Below are 16,028 nucleotides of genomic sequence, written 5' to 3' on the forward strand. Positions count from 1 at the left end.
TCTGGATAAACTGTTACTGATTAAATTTAAGAGCACAATTAAGCTACTTAAAGAAAGAACCTCTTCATTACAGCATGGCATGCACACTATTAAACCAGAACAAAAAATGAACACTTCCTGCAAAAACAGACAAAAACACACATTTTGCCTTTGCTTTGTTCAGCTGTAATTACTGTTTGTTGCAAAGTGTTTGGTAAAGTGTATGTTAACCAACCGGTTGAAAATGTGGCATATCTGTGTCCATGTTAGAGTTTGGCTCGTCAGTAACCAAACCATGAATTACGGTTCACAAGAAATGGCCTGAAGCATTAATTTGCAGAAGCATGGTTCACAATGCACTGTGAATGTGAAGGTATGAAGAACCCTGATTACTATAATCAGGTTCAGGATACCACGCTAAAATGGTAACTGCAGCTCTGGTAAATCCAAAGCTTAACCTATAAGCCAACAATATTCTTCACAGTGTAAATGTTGCAAAGCATGAAACATCTCGTAACCTAAACATGCTGAAGACAAGAGTTTCACAGTTATGCCACCGTGGCTGCACTATAATGAAGCACTTCTCATTAAATAACAGACGATAATAAGCCAATTAAAGGCCGATGAAGGGCTGATGCAAGGCTTGTTTCACCACTGCTCCTGGTTCTGTTCAAGCAAACAAAGTTTGCATGGCTACGAATTTTTAATTGCAATGATCGAAGCATAATGATGCTTTTATAGAAGTAAAGAAACCAAAGTTTTAGAAGCATGTTTTTTTTTTTTTTCTTAAGTGCAGGAGACAATACTGTACATATGCCATGATGCAGAATTCATGTGTACAAGCTAAATTTATGACCCTTTTTTTTTCATGCAGGTCTAGTCTTGGTTTCAGCCACAAACAGCAGCTGCAGCATTTGACGAGTTAAGGCTACCTCATGAAATAAACAGATATAATCGCCACTTATCCATTTCTTGTCAAGAGTTAGGTAAAAAAAATTAAAGCGCAACCGTTTGGAGTTTCTTTATACAGCTAAAACTTGAAGAGGTTGAGGGAAGCCATGAATTGCTTCATTAAATTGAGTGAGGCATTTCTCGGTCACCAAGTTCAATCCGTTTGATTTATGGCGTAGCGGCCTTCAGAAAGCCACGGCGGCATCATTTTGGCAAAGCGTAATTGAGCCGAAAATGAGATTGTGGTAAGCGGTAACAAGCAACACCACTAGCGCTTGTAAAACAACAAAAAATGTTAGCTCAACACGAAGAGTCCAAGCAGGTTACAAATTTATCTCCGCATAATGAACTCTACAATCTTCAGCTAGATGCACTTTGTAAGCAATGACTGCACAGATTCCTTTTTAGTTTTAGTGTGTCCAGCTCGTATTTTGCTCCTTCGTGTGTTCCAACAAACTGATAAAGCAGACAAAAGGTATCCACCACTTCACAGGTCATCTGGTGAATTCAATTAAAAATGATAAAATTTCGTTTTGCACTGCGCTATTTGGTAAAAGAAGGACGAAGCTGCTCCACGATGTCACCGCTGGCTTGCAATCAGTTAATTTTTGTGCATTCTCTACAAAACAGATAAAAAATTAAAACTTTCTTACTTTCATTTTTTTTTAAAAAGGTTAAATTGGGACCGATCATGAAATTGATTTCGTAATTTCGAGCCAGTCAAAGCACTAGACTCTATGGGTGTCTAAGGAGGAACCGGGATATCTTCTTTAAATCAAGATTTTCATTAAATTGGGTTTTTATACTGTATGCAAAACAGCCTCAAATCCTCCGCAGCATCACAGCTGTTACTCGGTGGTTAAAACTGAAACCAAAGCAGCATGAGAGCAACAAATTCAACTGTAAATAATTCACCGCTTTATCGTGAAATTCACGTGGCTGGCCATTTTTTTTTTCTAATATGCTGTCGATCCTTCCAAAGATACATACAAATAAAATTTAATGTTTGACGAAGAGAGTCTTAATTTTTACTAATGAAGTCATAGTTATGAAATCTTCAGAGAACTTGTTTTTTTGTATGCCGATTCCACATACATCCCTAATAATTTGATTTAAAGCAATCCCTCATGCACTAATATAACATGTTATCAGTTTTTTTATTATTTTTTTCAGAGCTTTTTATGAAATTTCACTTTAATACACCAATTTTGAGAGCTTTTTAATTTTTCTGAATCCAAAAAGCAGCTAAGTTGCCCTTGTTGTCCAATTTACACTTTGACAAGTATGATGATGCCAAGTTATGCAAAATAAAATAGAAATGGGTCACAACTGCAAGCTTCGCAAAGTGCCTTGAGTATACAGGCCATAGGAATATGGTTTCAGAACTGCATAACTTCATGAAAGCATTCTAAGGCTTCCAAATTTGGGACGAAATCATTGCGTAGTACTGCCATCATAATTAGTGCATTCGCTGTCATTTATATTAAGTGAATTTTATTACATGGGACTCATATAAGCTACACCTGCTGCTGCTTTTTTTCTCTCCTGTGCACTTTATAGACAATCTGGATTACTCCAAACAAGTGGCATCACACGAGTTAAGAGCCCTGAAGCATTATTTCCTTCAGTCAGTAACAACGAAAACAACACTATTTCAAGAACTATGAAATCTTGAGCACACAAAAGCATTACAGAAGCGAGCAGGCAAAACCAGACATAAGCTGGGCCACAGAAAAAAAAAATCCGATCTCACTGCAGAATCTGCACTGGAGAAATGTGTAAGCTTGAGTGTTGCTGTATTGTCAGCGAGATTCCGCAAGTGACGGCTACTACGCCTTTCCTTTCCTGTAAACCAATTATAGAATGCCAGTGAACTTTGATGTGTTCAACGGAACGCTGGTCGTGTTCGACGAGGGGCGCGCGATGCACCGTGTGCAGCAGCAACACTTGTACTTTCGCATTTCTCCACTGCAGATTCTGCAGTGCTCTCAGAATTTTTTCTGACTGCAGTTGATTAATTACCTCTCTTTACACACTTTCTAACCATTCCCATTCATTTGTGAATGCAAACCACGCCCTTTCCTGCTCGATCACGTTCAAACGTTTCAAGTTTAGCACCACCAGAATTTAGGCCTATATACCCCCTATATGACCCATATAACCCTCTTTGGACGTCGACATTACCTCTCCCGGCTATTTTGATGTCTGAGTGACTTAGTTGGCTCTAATTAATTAACTAATTAACCGACATGCTCCTCCCGATTTCCCATACGAGGTTTTTGATGCTCTATCAGATGCAACCATTCTTTTTTTTATAAACTCATTCGTTTGAACGAAATCGTGCGGACAACCTCGTGATGACATGAAACTGAAAACAGCCATACAATGCTTACGCATTAAAAAAAATAATAAGAAAAGCAGCTCGGTTTGAAGCAGTGAACCCCACAAGGAAAAAAAAACTGATGAACTGAGAGGCTTATGACAGGCACCAAGCTGATGGCAATACAACGAACCCTGCAAAACTTGGAAGGAAAGCTAAAATTTACACACAGTAGTTTGGTTTGGCAGTGGAAACGCTACCTTCACCCAAATATCTGAGAGTGAATGATGTTCAAAAAACATCTGCTCACGCACCAGCTTTCATTTTTAGTTGCTATCCAAGAAAGATTGAGCCCTCAGTCGAAAAACACATCGATTCCCTTCGAGCCAGAAAGCAGAAATAAGAACCAAACCTATTTTCGTTTAACCACTGCTCTGCTGTGCAGCCATCCTTAAACAGCCACAACAGTGTCTGCTTAATCGCCGCCAAGTGTACCAACTTCTTTAAAAAAAATGAGTGATCATACCACAAGTGCTGAAGCACCGCGTTACAAAGCATTGTATGATACAGTGAGGTAAATTCCCGTTGTGTACAGTAATTACAGTGAAAATAAATAATTGATGCAGCGGCTTCAGTATAAAACATAGGCAAGCTTTTTTTTTCTTTAGCCTCTTGATTAAAAAATCTCTGTTAAAAGCAGTAAAAAACAATGCTGTGCAAACATTGCAAAAAAAAAAAAAAAGAAGAAGGAATGCATTGTGCTCAATGAAAAAAAAAAAAAAAATGAAGGTGATAACACAATCCACGGCATCCTTCACGGCTTGGAAAATGCAGCACCAAAGTGCTCCAGGCTGCCGTCCGGAATGGCCAGCTTCATTATGACGGCTTCCAATCTGGCCAGCTGTTTGAGAAAACGAAATGATCTCAATTTGTCACTGTAGTAAACAACACTTTGAAAATTGTATGTGTGGTAGTATGTCATCCGTCATTTTCTTGGAGACATTATATCCTGCTAGCAATAATGTTCTTTTTTTTCTTAATCGCCAGGGTCATGAGTACCTCTGTAACAGAAAGTGATTTCGTGATCACACGGGTATTTATCCAAGTCCTGGTATTTCGTTGCTACGATTTCCACGTTTCGTAACACTGAATGAAAAAAAAAAAAACAAAAATTTGCTTTCCTGACACTCAGTCATACCTCGGTAGGGGAAATGTTCATTCTGAATAGAAATAATCAGCGGCATATGAAGGTGGTAATAGTTAGCAAAACACCATCAGCGACAATAAAATCTCAGCCAAGCCCAATGGCCTCAAAGTGGACGAACTTCAACAAACTTGAGGCTTCTTGAGGCAAACATTACATCTACATCTTTTGGTCGCTACTTCTGATCAGAAAGACCGGTCTACAGTAACACACATAACCTGTAGTTATTTCAGACTGGTAATCTGGCCTTTGGAATGCGCTGTTTCATTTGTACCACAAATATCTAAATATGTTTGGTGCCTCCTTAGACCCTCCTAATACAAGGCATTGATTCAGAAGTTCATACTGAGTCCTTAACCAAATGCTGTTACGTGTACTAAGCCACTTGGTCTTCAGCTCTTTACACAGAGTTAGCTCTAAACTGCAGCTGGCAACAGCCCACAACATATCTTGTGTAGCTTGGCAAACCAAATACAGTATAATATAAAAGGTTACTAGACTAAAACTAAGTAAGAACTTCTGGTTGTTACCAAGTGGTCAAGAAGTAAGCATACTTGTATTCTTCAGTTACTGTGAATCTGTTACGATAAACTTAGTCACCGTGAACATGTGAAAAGCTTAGGTTAGAAAATTGGAGAGTGCACGAAGAAATCTCAAGTAGTTCAATTTTTATGGTGGAATCTTTGCCTGTAGCAAGCCACTTTTGGCAGCTAGCATACCTTTTCTAGTCCTTGCTATGGCATATCTGAATTACTGAAGCTGCGGTGACATTATTACCATGTGCTAGAAGGCTCAACCTTTGGTGTTACTGTGGCTTTGTATGCTTTGCTTAAAGCAGAGATGGGAACATCCAGCAGAAAGCCACCTTCTCGGAAACTGCTGTGTAATCTTTTTCCTTGACCTTGAACAACTTCATAATCAAAGCTTCTAATGATGCATCAATGGCACAAAAGTCGTTTAATCGTTTTTAATAAAGCATTTGGGTAAAGGATGGTTTTCAGAGTACTAGAATTTCTGGCATTAGGGCACAATATTATGTTGCACTATTGAAGGCCTTAACATTGAAGGTGGGCACAGCTTAGCAAATATATGAATCGTCATCACGGTCTGAAATATAGAATCTGAAAAATATGCTTTCTATAGCACGCTAATTTGGCTTGATTTGGCGCAATTTAAATCTCTAAAATTTCTAAACTATCATAATCCGCCTTCTCTTATCATTTTTCATTTTGAAAAGTAGCAGGTCAGAAGAATGTGTCCAAGGCCACCGATGACATCCTCCCTCCCTCCCCTTCCCCTTGCCTTTATATGTAGCACAAACCCTCTCTTTTTGTACTGCCCTCTCTATGCTAGGATCAGAAACACTCAGTTCTGCAGGCATGGTTATGGACCCTCAAGAGATAGAAACGGAGTTAGCTTAAAAGCTCACCCTGTCGTTCACCGCTGTAAGACAGGCCGTCTCTAGGTGTGCTTGCGTCTTGTGCTTGGTGTCCGCTGGAATGACCTCAGCTTCGCTTGAGCGCACTTCGGCATCTGAAAAGCTTGTGCAGGAGGTGTCGTCCGCACTCACAGGGTCAGCCTGCATTTGCTCCTGACCTTCGAGATGGCTTAACTCCAAATCCGGATCTGATTTGAGCTGCATGGCAGACTCGACCATGTCTCCACGGCCCAGAGGTCTTGTCGCAGCCTCAATCTCGCGGTCCTTTGGTGCACTGACTTTCCCGGGTGAGCGACTGGATGATGATGATGTCGCAGTAGATGCAGTCTTCCCAACCGTCCTGTCCGATGATGATGATGACTCTGACCGGGCCTCGCTGTGGGCGGGTCTGAATTTCCCGTCAAAATGCTGTGCTAGCTGCTGTTGGAGCAGCAAATGCTGCTCGAACACTTTCGTGATGTGTGCTTCAAGCTGGTCCACCTAATGGAGCAAAGTGGGGGAAGGGCAAAGACCACATTCTGCAGGTAACACAAACTGTAATGGCTGCTCTATTACTGCGTGCAACGATGAGCTTTCGACAGCTCGTAACAGTTGCAACGATTTAAATGCGCAAAAACGCACTAAGTAAATCATGGAATGAGTGCGGATAAGTAATTATGAAAAAAGGAATGTGACAACAGTGATCAGTAATACACTGCTAAATGTCCTTGATGTGTGAATTGCTTGTCGTCCACTCATTCCTAGCGTTCGCTGCATTGTTTCCTTGCGATTTGTGCGAGTTCGGGGATTAACTTATATTCGAGGCTGACTTATACACGGCCCTACAGAGTAAATGGCAGGCTGAAGAAAGCAGTGCAGATATTATGAATGAGGCTTGAGTAGTGTTTGCCCACTGCACTGCATTCGAAGCAAGTCGGTGGCCTTTCTTTGGCATAAAACATTGCTCTTTGCTCTTATTTTTTCATAGCACAAAGCAGTTCCCATTGCAATGTATGAGTGGGTTTGGTGTTCGGCCACTGATCCCAATTTGATGGAGGTGAAATTCAAAAGGCACTTGTGTGCTGTGCAATGTCAGCGCACATTAAACAACCCCTGATTACCTAACAAACCCAGAACCCTCCACTAAACATCCCTCACAGCCCATGTACTGCTTTGGAACATTAAACCTCGCATACCGTACTGTATTATACCACACAAACAGCAATTACTATGGCTCACATTATCTAAATTGTGCCACAGAATAGTTGCTGCACAAGTTTTTACGTGATGAGAGCTTTTGGGGGGCACAAATATGTTCCCCATTCTGCATGAGCTCACATCATTGACTGTGCATGCTGTGAATGTACCAGCCGATTTGTACAGCAGCAGAATACAGTTTGTGAAACTTTAAAGAAAAAAAAAGGAAAAAAAAAAGTTTTAGTATATGGCTGTGCGAAAATTTGCCAATTTATAATATTTGATGCTAACACACAGATGATATTTGCCAAGTATGGCTCGCTTAGTGGCCTGGTTAGAGCAATGTGATTCGAGTGACGACCTAAACAATGAAGATTCTGTCTACTTCCCTTTATCCCCATCCATGGCCATGAGCCTTCCCATTCAATAAAGGACATTCAATCAATCAATCAATCCAACCATGTTTTCTATTCGTTTCACACTGCACTCTTACAATTCAAACATCCTAAACATGGATACTGCGAATATGGTAGTTCATCCAAACTGGCAGGGAAACGTTGCAACATTTCCAAACGGAAGAATCGCGCACGTGTCATGCGTCGGGTTACCCTCTCCCCATAGAAGCAAATGCCCGTGCACAATATTGTTCTGACAGTCATCAAGAACCACCACTGTGTGCTCGCAAAATGCGCTGCACCACCTGGTACTTCAGTTTGTCTAGCCGCAATCTGAAACAAGAAGAATCAAGACAGTAGCCAAACAAACTTGAAAGGCCTCGTTTAGAATTCACGGGCACCTGCTGAATGACAAATAAGGTCTTTCAAAGTTGCAAGCATAACAGCAGGGCTTACATTCTTCAGCAGCTTGTCCAGGGCTTCCTTGTTTGCATTCCTGCATTTCCTCTCTTCTTCTAGCTCCTTCTGTTGTCTGCAATTAACATCAAGGTGGAGACAGTTTGTAGTGCTCTTTTATTTATCTTGCAGAGGCAAAGGCACTGGTGGGGATGAAAGGGCATACGAGCACAAGACTGTAAGCCAATATAAATGAATAACGTGAGCTGAGAAAATAAAAGCACGCAGGTTAACCAACAATGGAAATCTGGCAGGCAAGAATCCAGATTCCAAAGAGGACAAGCAGCCATCGGTTATGTACTCTTGCACACAATGGAAAACGGTGCAATGACCTGCAGAAAGTGATTGATTAGAACAGTGGTTCTCAACCATGGATGCGTCGCGAACCATTTGTGAACCACTGGAAGTGGTGGGCAACTCCTTGAGACAGGACTGAGGGAATGGGGGAGGGGATCTTGTGTGGACTGCTGCCATCGTTCCGTGAGGAGGTCGCGGAATCGGCATTGAGTTAAGGCTAAGCTGGCCTAGCTCTAAAAAACGCCTGGCCTCTAAAAAAAGGACATAGGGAAGAGGCGGTGCGTAGGCGCTGTGATGCATGCCGCTAGAAGGGATTCGACTCTCCCAACACCGTGCTGTTGCTCGTCAGATACCCAAGACGCTCAGATTTGCAGCCCGTCCAGCAGTGCAGCCAGAGCGCGAGTTCCACCGATTCCGACATCAATATCTCCCACATCGCGAGCACTCTCCATTTCTGCACTCCCCTCGAGCGCTTATTTCACTCTGAAGAGCTAAAGTCTGCTCTGAACCCTGCCCCGCCGCGGTGGCGCAGTGGTTAAGGCGCCCGACTATAGTGCCAGAGTACCTGGGTTTAAACACGACCGCCGCCGGCTACGTTTCGGTGGAGGCGAAATCAAGAGGCGTTTGTGTACTGTGCAATGTCAGTGCACATTAAAGATCACCAGGTGGTCGAAATTACTCCGTAGCCCTCCACTATGGCTCCTCTTTCCACTTTCACTCCCACCTTCCTCCCCTTATGGAGAGGATCGCCGCCGGGGTGGTGAAGTGGCAAGACGCCCGACTACTGTGCCGGAGTACCCGGGTTCGAACCCGACCTTGGCGGCTGCGTTTCGATGGAGGCGAAACGAAGAGGCGTCCGTGCATGTGCTGTGCGATATCAGCGCACGTTAAAGATCTCCAGGTGGTCGAAATTACTCCGTAGCCCTCCACTACGGCTCATCTTTCCGCTTTCACTCCCACCTTCCTCCCTTTCCTTGCGGCGCGATTGAGGTGTCCATAGAAAACAAGCGAGACAGTTACCGCGCCTTTCCCTTCCTATAAATCAATCAATCAGCAGCTCAGGCTGTGCGAGACGCCGTGGTGGAAGGCTCCGGAAATTTCGAACACCTGGGATTCTTTAACGTGCGCCGACATCACACGGACGCCTTGCTTTTCGCCTCCATCGAAAATCGAAGGTGTATATAAGCAAGCTACATCAAAATATGATGCTTTTCTCTGTGTGTGTGAATTCTCGGTTACTGCACATGTTACCCTGCAGTTCGGTGTGGGCGCTCGCATTATTCATGAATTATCTTTGCAGTGTGCACCATTTGTGGTCGCGTCTTCCACTTGAGCTGTGAAGCGTACCTTTCATAATTGTTTCACACGAATGTAAAGGCGAAGTGTTGGTCACTTGTTTCTGTGGACACCTGAATCGCGCCGGAAGGGGAGGAAGGAAGGTGAGAGTGAAAGTCCACTTGAGCTCTGAAGCGTTCCTTTCAAAGTTGGTTCACATGAATGGAAAGGCGCAGTATCTGTCAACTTTGTTTCTGTGGACACCTGAATCGCGCCGTAAGGGGAGGAAGGAAGGTGAAAGTCCACTTGAGCTGTGAAGCGTGCCTTTCATAATTGGTTCACATGAATGGAAAGGCGCAGTGTCTGTCTCACTCGTTTTCTGTGGACACAGCAACCGCGCCGTAAGGGAAGGAAGGTGGGAGTGAAAGTGGAGCTGGTTACGAGGGACAACGCCGACGCCGCCGCGAAACCCAGGAACGGGCGCCAAAGAGCTGCGCTCTAAAAAATGCACGGGCCTGCTACTGACTGTAGCTGAGCCACCTCTTCTGCCCGCATGATGCAGCGGAGTTGGCTCAGCTACAGAACCATGCAGTAGCAGGCCCGTGCATTTTTTTCCCTTCTTCCTTCAGTCGCAACAACCGAGGTTTTCACCTTCAAGTGACCTTGACAGATACTACGCCTTTCCTTTCTTGTAGATCAATTTACAATGGAAAAGCTTCACTACGCTAGGTATAGCAGGTTTTCATGTGACACTAATTTGTTCTTAAAGTGACCTTGACCTAATTAAGTGTGTCGTCCACGATTTCGAAATGTTCACCCAAATGTATACAGCGCCTCCCTTCCCAAAAACCTAACAAGCGGAAAGGCATTGCCCCGCCGGGGTGGTGCAGTGGTAAGACGCCCGGCTACTATGCCGGAGTACCCGGGCTCGATCCCGACCGCGGGTGCTGCGCTTCGAAGGAAGCGAAATGAAGAGGCGTCCGTGTGCTATGCGATGCCAGCGCACGAAGATCCCCTGGTGGTCGAAATTATTCCGGAGCCCTCCACTACGGCTCTGCTTTCTCTCTTTCCACTTTAACTCCTACCTTATACTCACTTCCCTTAAGACGCGGTTCAGGTTTCCACAGAAACAAGTGTGACCGATATGGCGCCTTTCTCTTCCTGTGAATCAATTATTATTAAGCGGAGAGGCGGTGACCTACCTGTCCCAGCCCCATCATGGCCGGGAGCAGCCACCCTCCACTTCCGTTAAAGATCCCCAGGTGGTCGAAATTTCTCCGGAGCACTCCACTACGGCCCCCCTTCTCTCTTTCCGCTTTCACTCCCACCCTCTCTTTTCTTACGGCGGGGTTCAGGTATCCACAGAACAAGTATGACGGATACTGCTCCTTTCCTTTCCTGTGAACCAACTATTATTATTATTATTGGATGGCTCATAAACACACCACATGGAATGCTAAAAAATTATACCGAAATTGATTATCCGCTGCAGTTTTGGCAGCGGTGGCAGTAGCTAACTGGTGGTTGTGAGGCCATGTGGGGCACACAAAAACTGCCAATAGAACTGCTTGCTCACTAGCTATCATTCAACTACCGGAGCACGACAGTGTAGCAACTGAAGCATACCAAAACGAAGAAGCAACGATTGTGATGCAATTTGTGCAGCCTTCGCCTTGTCTAAACTATTGGGGTTCTAAATAAACGTTTCATCATCATGTCTTGCGTTAAACGCCGTATATCAGCCGAAACCGAAACTATACGGGAGAAAGCTTCCATGACGAACTACCTGCCAATCGCATGCAAATTGTTCACACTATAATTAGTGTTTACTCTTGCCTTGCGCATAAGTCCAAAGAAATAATGCGTGACAAAACTTTCTTGGCCCATTACGAGCTTGTGTCTTTTCAGAAGCGCCGGTTTCGTCTTGATCTGACTGGTGGAAACGCCGGAACCGTAAGTGGTGACAACCGAGCTGACATTTGGTTCCGGTTTCCACCAATCGTATGACCTGAGGCCAGGAAGTACACCTGTAGCCATACCTGAGCAGTGCCTCTTCGGTGGCCGCCATCTTTGCCTGGACGTCAAGCACGCACTCTTCGAGCCGGCGCAGCCTCACCTCCTGGCAGGCGCGGCGCACCTGCTGCATGTGGGTGCGGGCGCGGTACCCTCGCCACAGGGCCTGTATGCGGACAGCCGCCCGGTCCAGCAGCTCGATGCCCACGGCCTGGCTACGCTGCTTCAGCAATGGGTCGCTCTCCACCAGGGCGAGCACGTCCACGTTGTTGTTGTTGTTATTGTTGTTGTTAAGGTTGGTGCTGCCCTGGGTGGCCAAGTAGACCGGACCGTTGCAGTACTTCGGGGCCGTCCTGGTCACCGCCTTGTGCTGCACGCACGTACGATGCACAAGCGTGAAGCAATGGGCAGTACCCCGGGAAAAATTAAGTGTACAGCGTTCAGAAATTAAAGAAAAGAAGAAAACTAGTAGAGCTGGCGACTTTACACATCAGCCAGCTTGAGCTGACAGATTTGTCTCTGGAAGGTCTGGTTATTTTTCAGTCGATATGGCTCTCCTTCACCCTTCGCTCGCCTTGTACAATTCTGAGGCACTCCTTTGCCCTAAACCGCACCTTGTAAAATTTGCTCGTCTGCCCTCACCCTCACTTCGTCGGCCCTTCGTCAAGCTCATATTTCGTTATTTTCGAAGTGAGCCAATGTTATCGAGACACCTACGATTCTTCTCCGAGTCCACTTTCGGCTGTATCAGGCCACAGTTATCCTTTATACTTAGCACTCCGAATTTCTTGAGGTATAGCAATGGATGCAAAAAATAACGGAGAGCTGCCTTCATGCTGTAGCCGATCACTGGCAGAAGCCGTTTGGTACTTGTCCCGACACCTGCTAAGACGAACTGCGCAGAGGAAATTCGGGGGCTGTAGTAAGAGCGAAGAAAAATTCTGACAGCTGCTATAGCTAAGCAGCCAATCAAAGGCGATCCTTCCTCCAAATTAACTGGGCGAACCTGCCCACCGCTTCACGCTCCGCATGTCTGAACGGTTCCGTTCAGACATGCGGAGCGACGAAAGACGGAAGACATAGGGGCGTGGCACGGCATATTCGACTGCAGAACACCGTATACTCTAACTCAGGTAACAAGAAAACACTCTCACACTGGCGTAAAGTCGTCCCTCAATGTAGGTCTAATATTGGCGTGCCGACGTTTTGCCGCGTAAGATACGTGCCCACCAGCGACGTTCGACAAAATGGGGTCCATCATTTTATTTGGTCCGACGTTGGCCCGACTTAGCACCAATGCGTGTTGTTGCTCGTTGTAGATATGAAACGACAAAGTGCGTGCAACTTACCGGTGAGGCGGCGGCGTAAGTGAGCGGGCAGGCGGCCGAGACGGACGAGGATCGCTGGGTCTTTCGCGGCGACGCGGTGGCGACCGTGGCGTAGGGCGAGCGGCCCGAGGGCGTGCGGAAGCTGGCGCTGCGGCTGCTCAGGCCCCCGTCCGAGGGGCTGCGCTGGTGCAGCCGGCTGCTACTGCTGGCCACCGCCGACGCCGAAGGGCCCACGCTGCCGGCGGCACCTTCGAAGCTACGCGTGGTCGACATGCCACCGCCAGCGAAGGAAGGCGCCTCCGCCCTCTTGGACGACACCTTGCGCACCGGGATCGCCCTGCGGAGACCGGGCGCCAAGTGCAACGCTCACTCCTGACCTCCCTTCCGGGGGAAAATTCGGGATGAAGGAAGTGACTGCAAGGCCGGCTACACCTCAATTCCTGCTCTCGCTACATCCTCGAGGAAGGGAAGTAATTAGGCTCCGAACGCCCATTTTACTCCATGCACATGTTAAGCAGAACGAAGATTGCCTTCAAAGCTCTTGAAGTATACGTGTGTTCGGCAAAGTTACGCCGTTACGCGACTTCCTTCGACCTGAAAACAATGCAACGCCGTGTAATTGGAAATTCGTAACCTGCGTTGTCGCAGCGGGCACATCACGTATCTTTCCGCGATATGCAGCGCAGTTTCCTCTGCTCAAACCTGCTCACCACGTCACCGATGATCCTGGGAATATATTTCGCGTGTACACAGGTGGGCGGCGCCGATTGACTCCAGTTGTCGAACTACTGCAATCTGATATCTTCGGGCGATTTCTTTTGACGGCCCCGAGCCAAACAGTCTGACGCATGTGATACCGCAGTTCTGCGCAGAACGCGTGATGAATAATGTTTTGAAAATGGCGTACTGGATGAACATAATGCACATACAGAATCGGAGCTGCGACGCGCAAAGGTCTGCGCTGGTTCCGCGTCGTGACTGTCGTGATCGTTTTACATGTGGAACATAGACTTTTTTTTTTTTTTTTTTTTTTTTGCCTTCGTCAAGACGCAGGATTACGAGTGAATCTTCTTCAAGCCTGTCAGAGAGTTCACAGATGGCTCACCTTGGAGATGAGCGACCATATGATTTCCCGTAGTTGTGCAAAATCGGTGATCCGTCCGAACGGAATTCTGGGACGGATCGCGTCATGATGTCATCTTTGCGAGACCGCCTTTGCCTGAAAGAGAAAGGGAAGGACGAGCGACGCTTATCAGAGTCCTGTAACGGGGGCGGTTCTGTTCGCGAGTACGTGACGCGTGACGGCCCCAGAATCTCAGTTTAAACACTTCAAATCGCGCCGAAGTAGGGTAATCTGAACAGATGTCATGGCCGACGAAGTTAGACTGCAGTACGTACAAAAAATTAAAAAGAAAAAAGACGAGAAGCGACAGCAGCCAGTCTTCGCAGGAATCAACATAACTGTCAAACTGCCTTAGACTGCCAAATAAGCACTAACATCATAAATAACATCATCATCATCAATAACTTAGCCGATTGTTGCGGAGGATATGGGCGTCTGTCAATTACCTTCAACCATGGTCATTAGCCTATTACGCGCGTCTTGAACACGTCACTTGATCTCACTATGTGCTCCCCAGTGCGATGCTGTGCTTCCCTGCACTGTCAGTGTCAGCAGTCAAACACAAATACGCGTCCTTTCTCTCTGTGCTTTAACCCTGGAACATCAAAAGCTGACGTGTCTTTTGATGTGAGTGGCACTGCAATTGTCCACACGTAGTCTGTAGATTTCCTATTGTAATTTCCTCACGCGATGTTATACCGCGTGAAATTCCGTTAGGAAACCCCGCCATCTAGCAGCGGTTGTTGGCGAGACTGCACCTGCTCCGCTCGTTTCCAGCGCCTCCGTCCGAAGAGGAGACCCTCTCGATGGTGACGGGGCCATGGGGGTCCATCACAGACCGGGTCAGCTCTCCGGCCAGCAGCTCCGAGGGGTCCCCAAGCTGGCACTGGGTCTGCGACCTCGATGGCCCCTCGTCCGAGTGGGCCAGCAGGTCGGGGAACGGGTCGAACACCGAACCCCGCTCGTCCTCGCTCGTCGAGACTGCGAGAGGCAGAGTCGAGGCTTCAGTATACGACGCCCTGCACGCCTCGTTACAGACGTCCGCAGTGGTTTCTCGGTGGCTGCGGCTTCCTTCCGCAGAACCCGGGGTCGAGGGGTCGATATTTTTGTCGTGCAAGGACAAGGGGGCCCGAAACTGTATACGCAGTAAATTTAGGGGGGCCTTTACAGTGCTGAAATCCGTGTCGCATTTAAAAACGGCGTCGCCATCATCGCTCGCTGCTAAGCCTAGTCGTGCAGTAGCTCGATAGTTGGTTGGTTTGGTTGGTTTGTGGAGTTTAACGTCCCAAAGCGACTCAGGCTATGAGAGACGCCGTAGCGGATGGCTCCGGAAATTTCGACCACCTGGGGTTCTTTAACGTGCACTGAGCTTTCACTGCTTACCAGCGCGAAATGACAACGACGAGGAAGCAAACACAACACATGCGCTGTGCCGTGTTTCAAGAGGCCAACAACACGCGCCCTTCTCATCTTCTTCACCATCGTCTTTGTGCGCTCCTTAACATACATAAATACGTACCAACTAGCCCAAACTATGACGTTAATGCAGCAGTCGTGCACCTCCTCGGCTTACTCCTTGAGACACAGCCAAGTTTCTTAAAAAAAAAAAAAAAATAATAATACTAATAATAATAATAATAAAAACAAAATCTCGGGGAAGATGGGAAGGTACGTTTCTGGACGTAAGCGCGACAAATGGATGCCCATGTTCGTTTTATGAAGTGTGAAAGGACAGGACGTGACCATCATATTACGGCGGACACACGATCTAATCAACAAGCGAAAAAGAAGTCAAGAGAGTGACGGAGACCCCTTCCCCTCCTCCAAGAAAAATTTTCTAGGGGAAAATAATGCGAATCCCCCTCGCCCCCCCCCCCCCCCCCCCCCCCCCCCTGTTATTTTTTTGGCGCTGCATGACGCTGCATGAGACACCAACAAATGCGCTGTCCGAAAGAGACCCTTCCCTCTCTTAACCAACTCCTCCAAGAAACCCATAAATCTGCAGGGCTCCAGAGAAGACGGCAGTCAAGGCTTAATCACGTAAGGAAAGGAAAAACAGCGATTCGTTGTATT

At 46.4% G+C, this 16,028-nt stretch overlaps 2 protein-coding genes across 2 annotated transcripts in view; one reads left to right on the top strand and one right to left on the bottom strand.

Moving 5' to 3' along the window:
* LOC146208259 (uncharacterized) overlaps nt 1-16,028 on the top strand; it is a 48,294-nt gene that overhangs the window by 23,202 nt on the left and 9,064 nt on the right. The gene's annotated exons all lie outside the window — the stretch shown is intronic.
* The window catches only part of Cep97 (centrosomal protein 97kDa), a 140,593-nt gene continuing 126,701 nt past the window's right edge, over nt 2,137-16,028 (bottom strand). The window contains exons 12-18 of the mRNA XM_084592355.1: nt 14,714-14,936; nt 13,938-14,051; nt 12,854-13,169; nt 11,531-11,874; nt 7,920-7,995; nt 5,884-6,372; nt 2,137-4,151 (exon numbers count right to left, since the gene is read on the bottom strand). Coding sequence (XP_084448481.1) covers nt 4,065-4,151; nt 5,884-6,372; nt 7,920-7,995; nt 11,531-11,874; nt 12,854-13,169; nt 13,938-14,051; nt 14,714-14,936 — 1,649 coding nt within the window. The 3' untranslated portion in view covers nt 2,137-4,064. The remainder of the gene's footprint in view (nt 4,152-5,883; nt 6,373-7,919; nt 7,996-11,530; nt 11,875-12,853; nt 13,170-13,937; nt 14,052-14,713; nt 14,937-16,028) is intronic.

The sequence above is a fragment of the Amblyomma maculatum genome, chromosome 1, assembly GCF_055883805.1.
Source record: "Amblyomma maculatum isolate TAMU_Amacu chromosome 1, ASM5588380v1, whole genome shotgun sequence".
Taxonomy (NCBI): Eukaryota; Metazoa; Arthropoda; class Arachnida; order Ixodida; family Ixodidae; genus Amblyomma; species Amblyomma maculatum.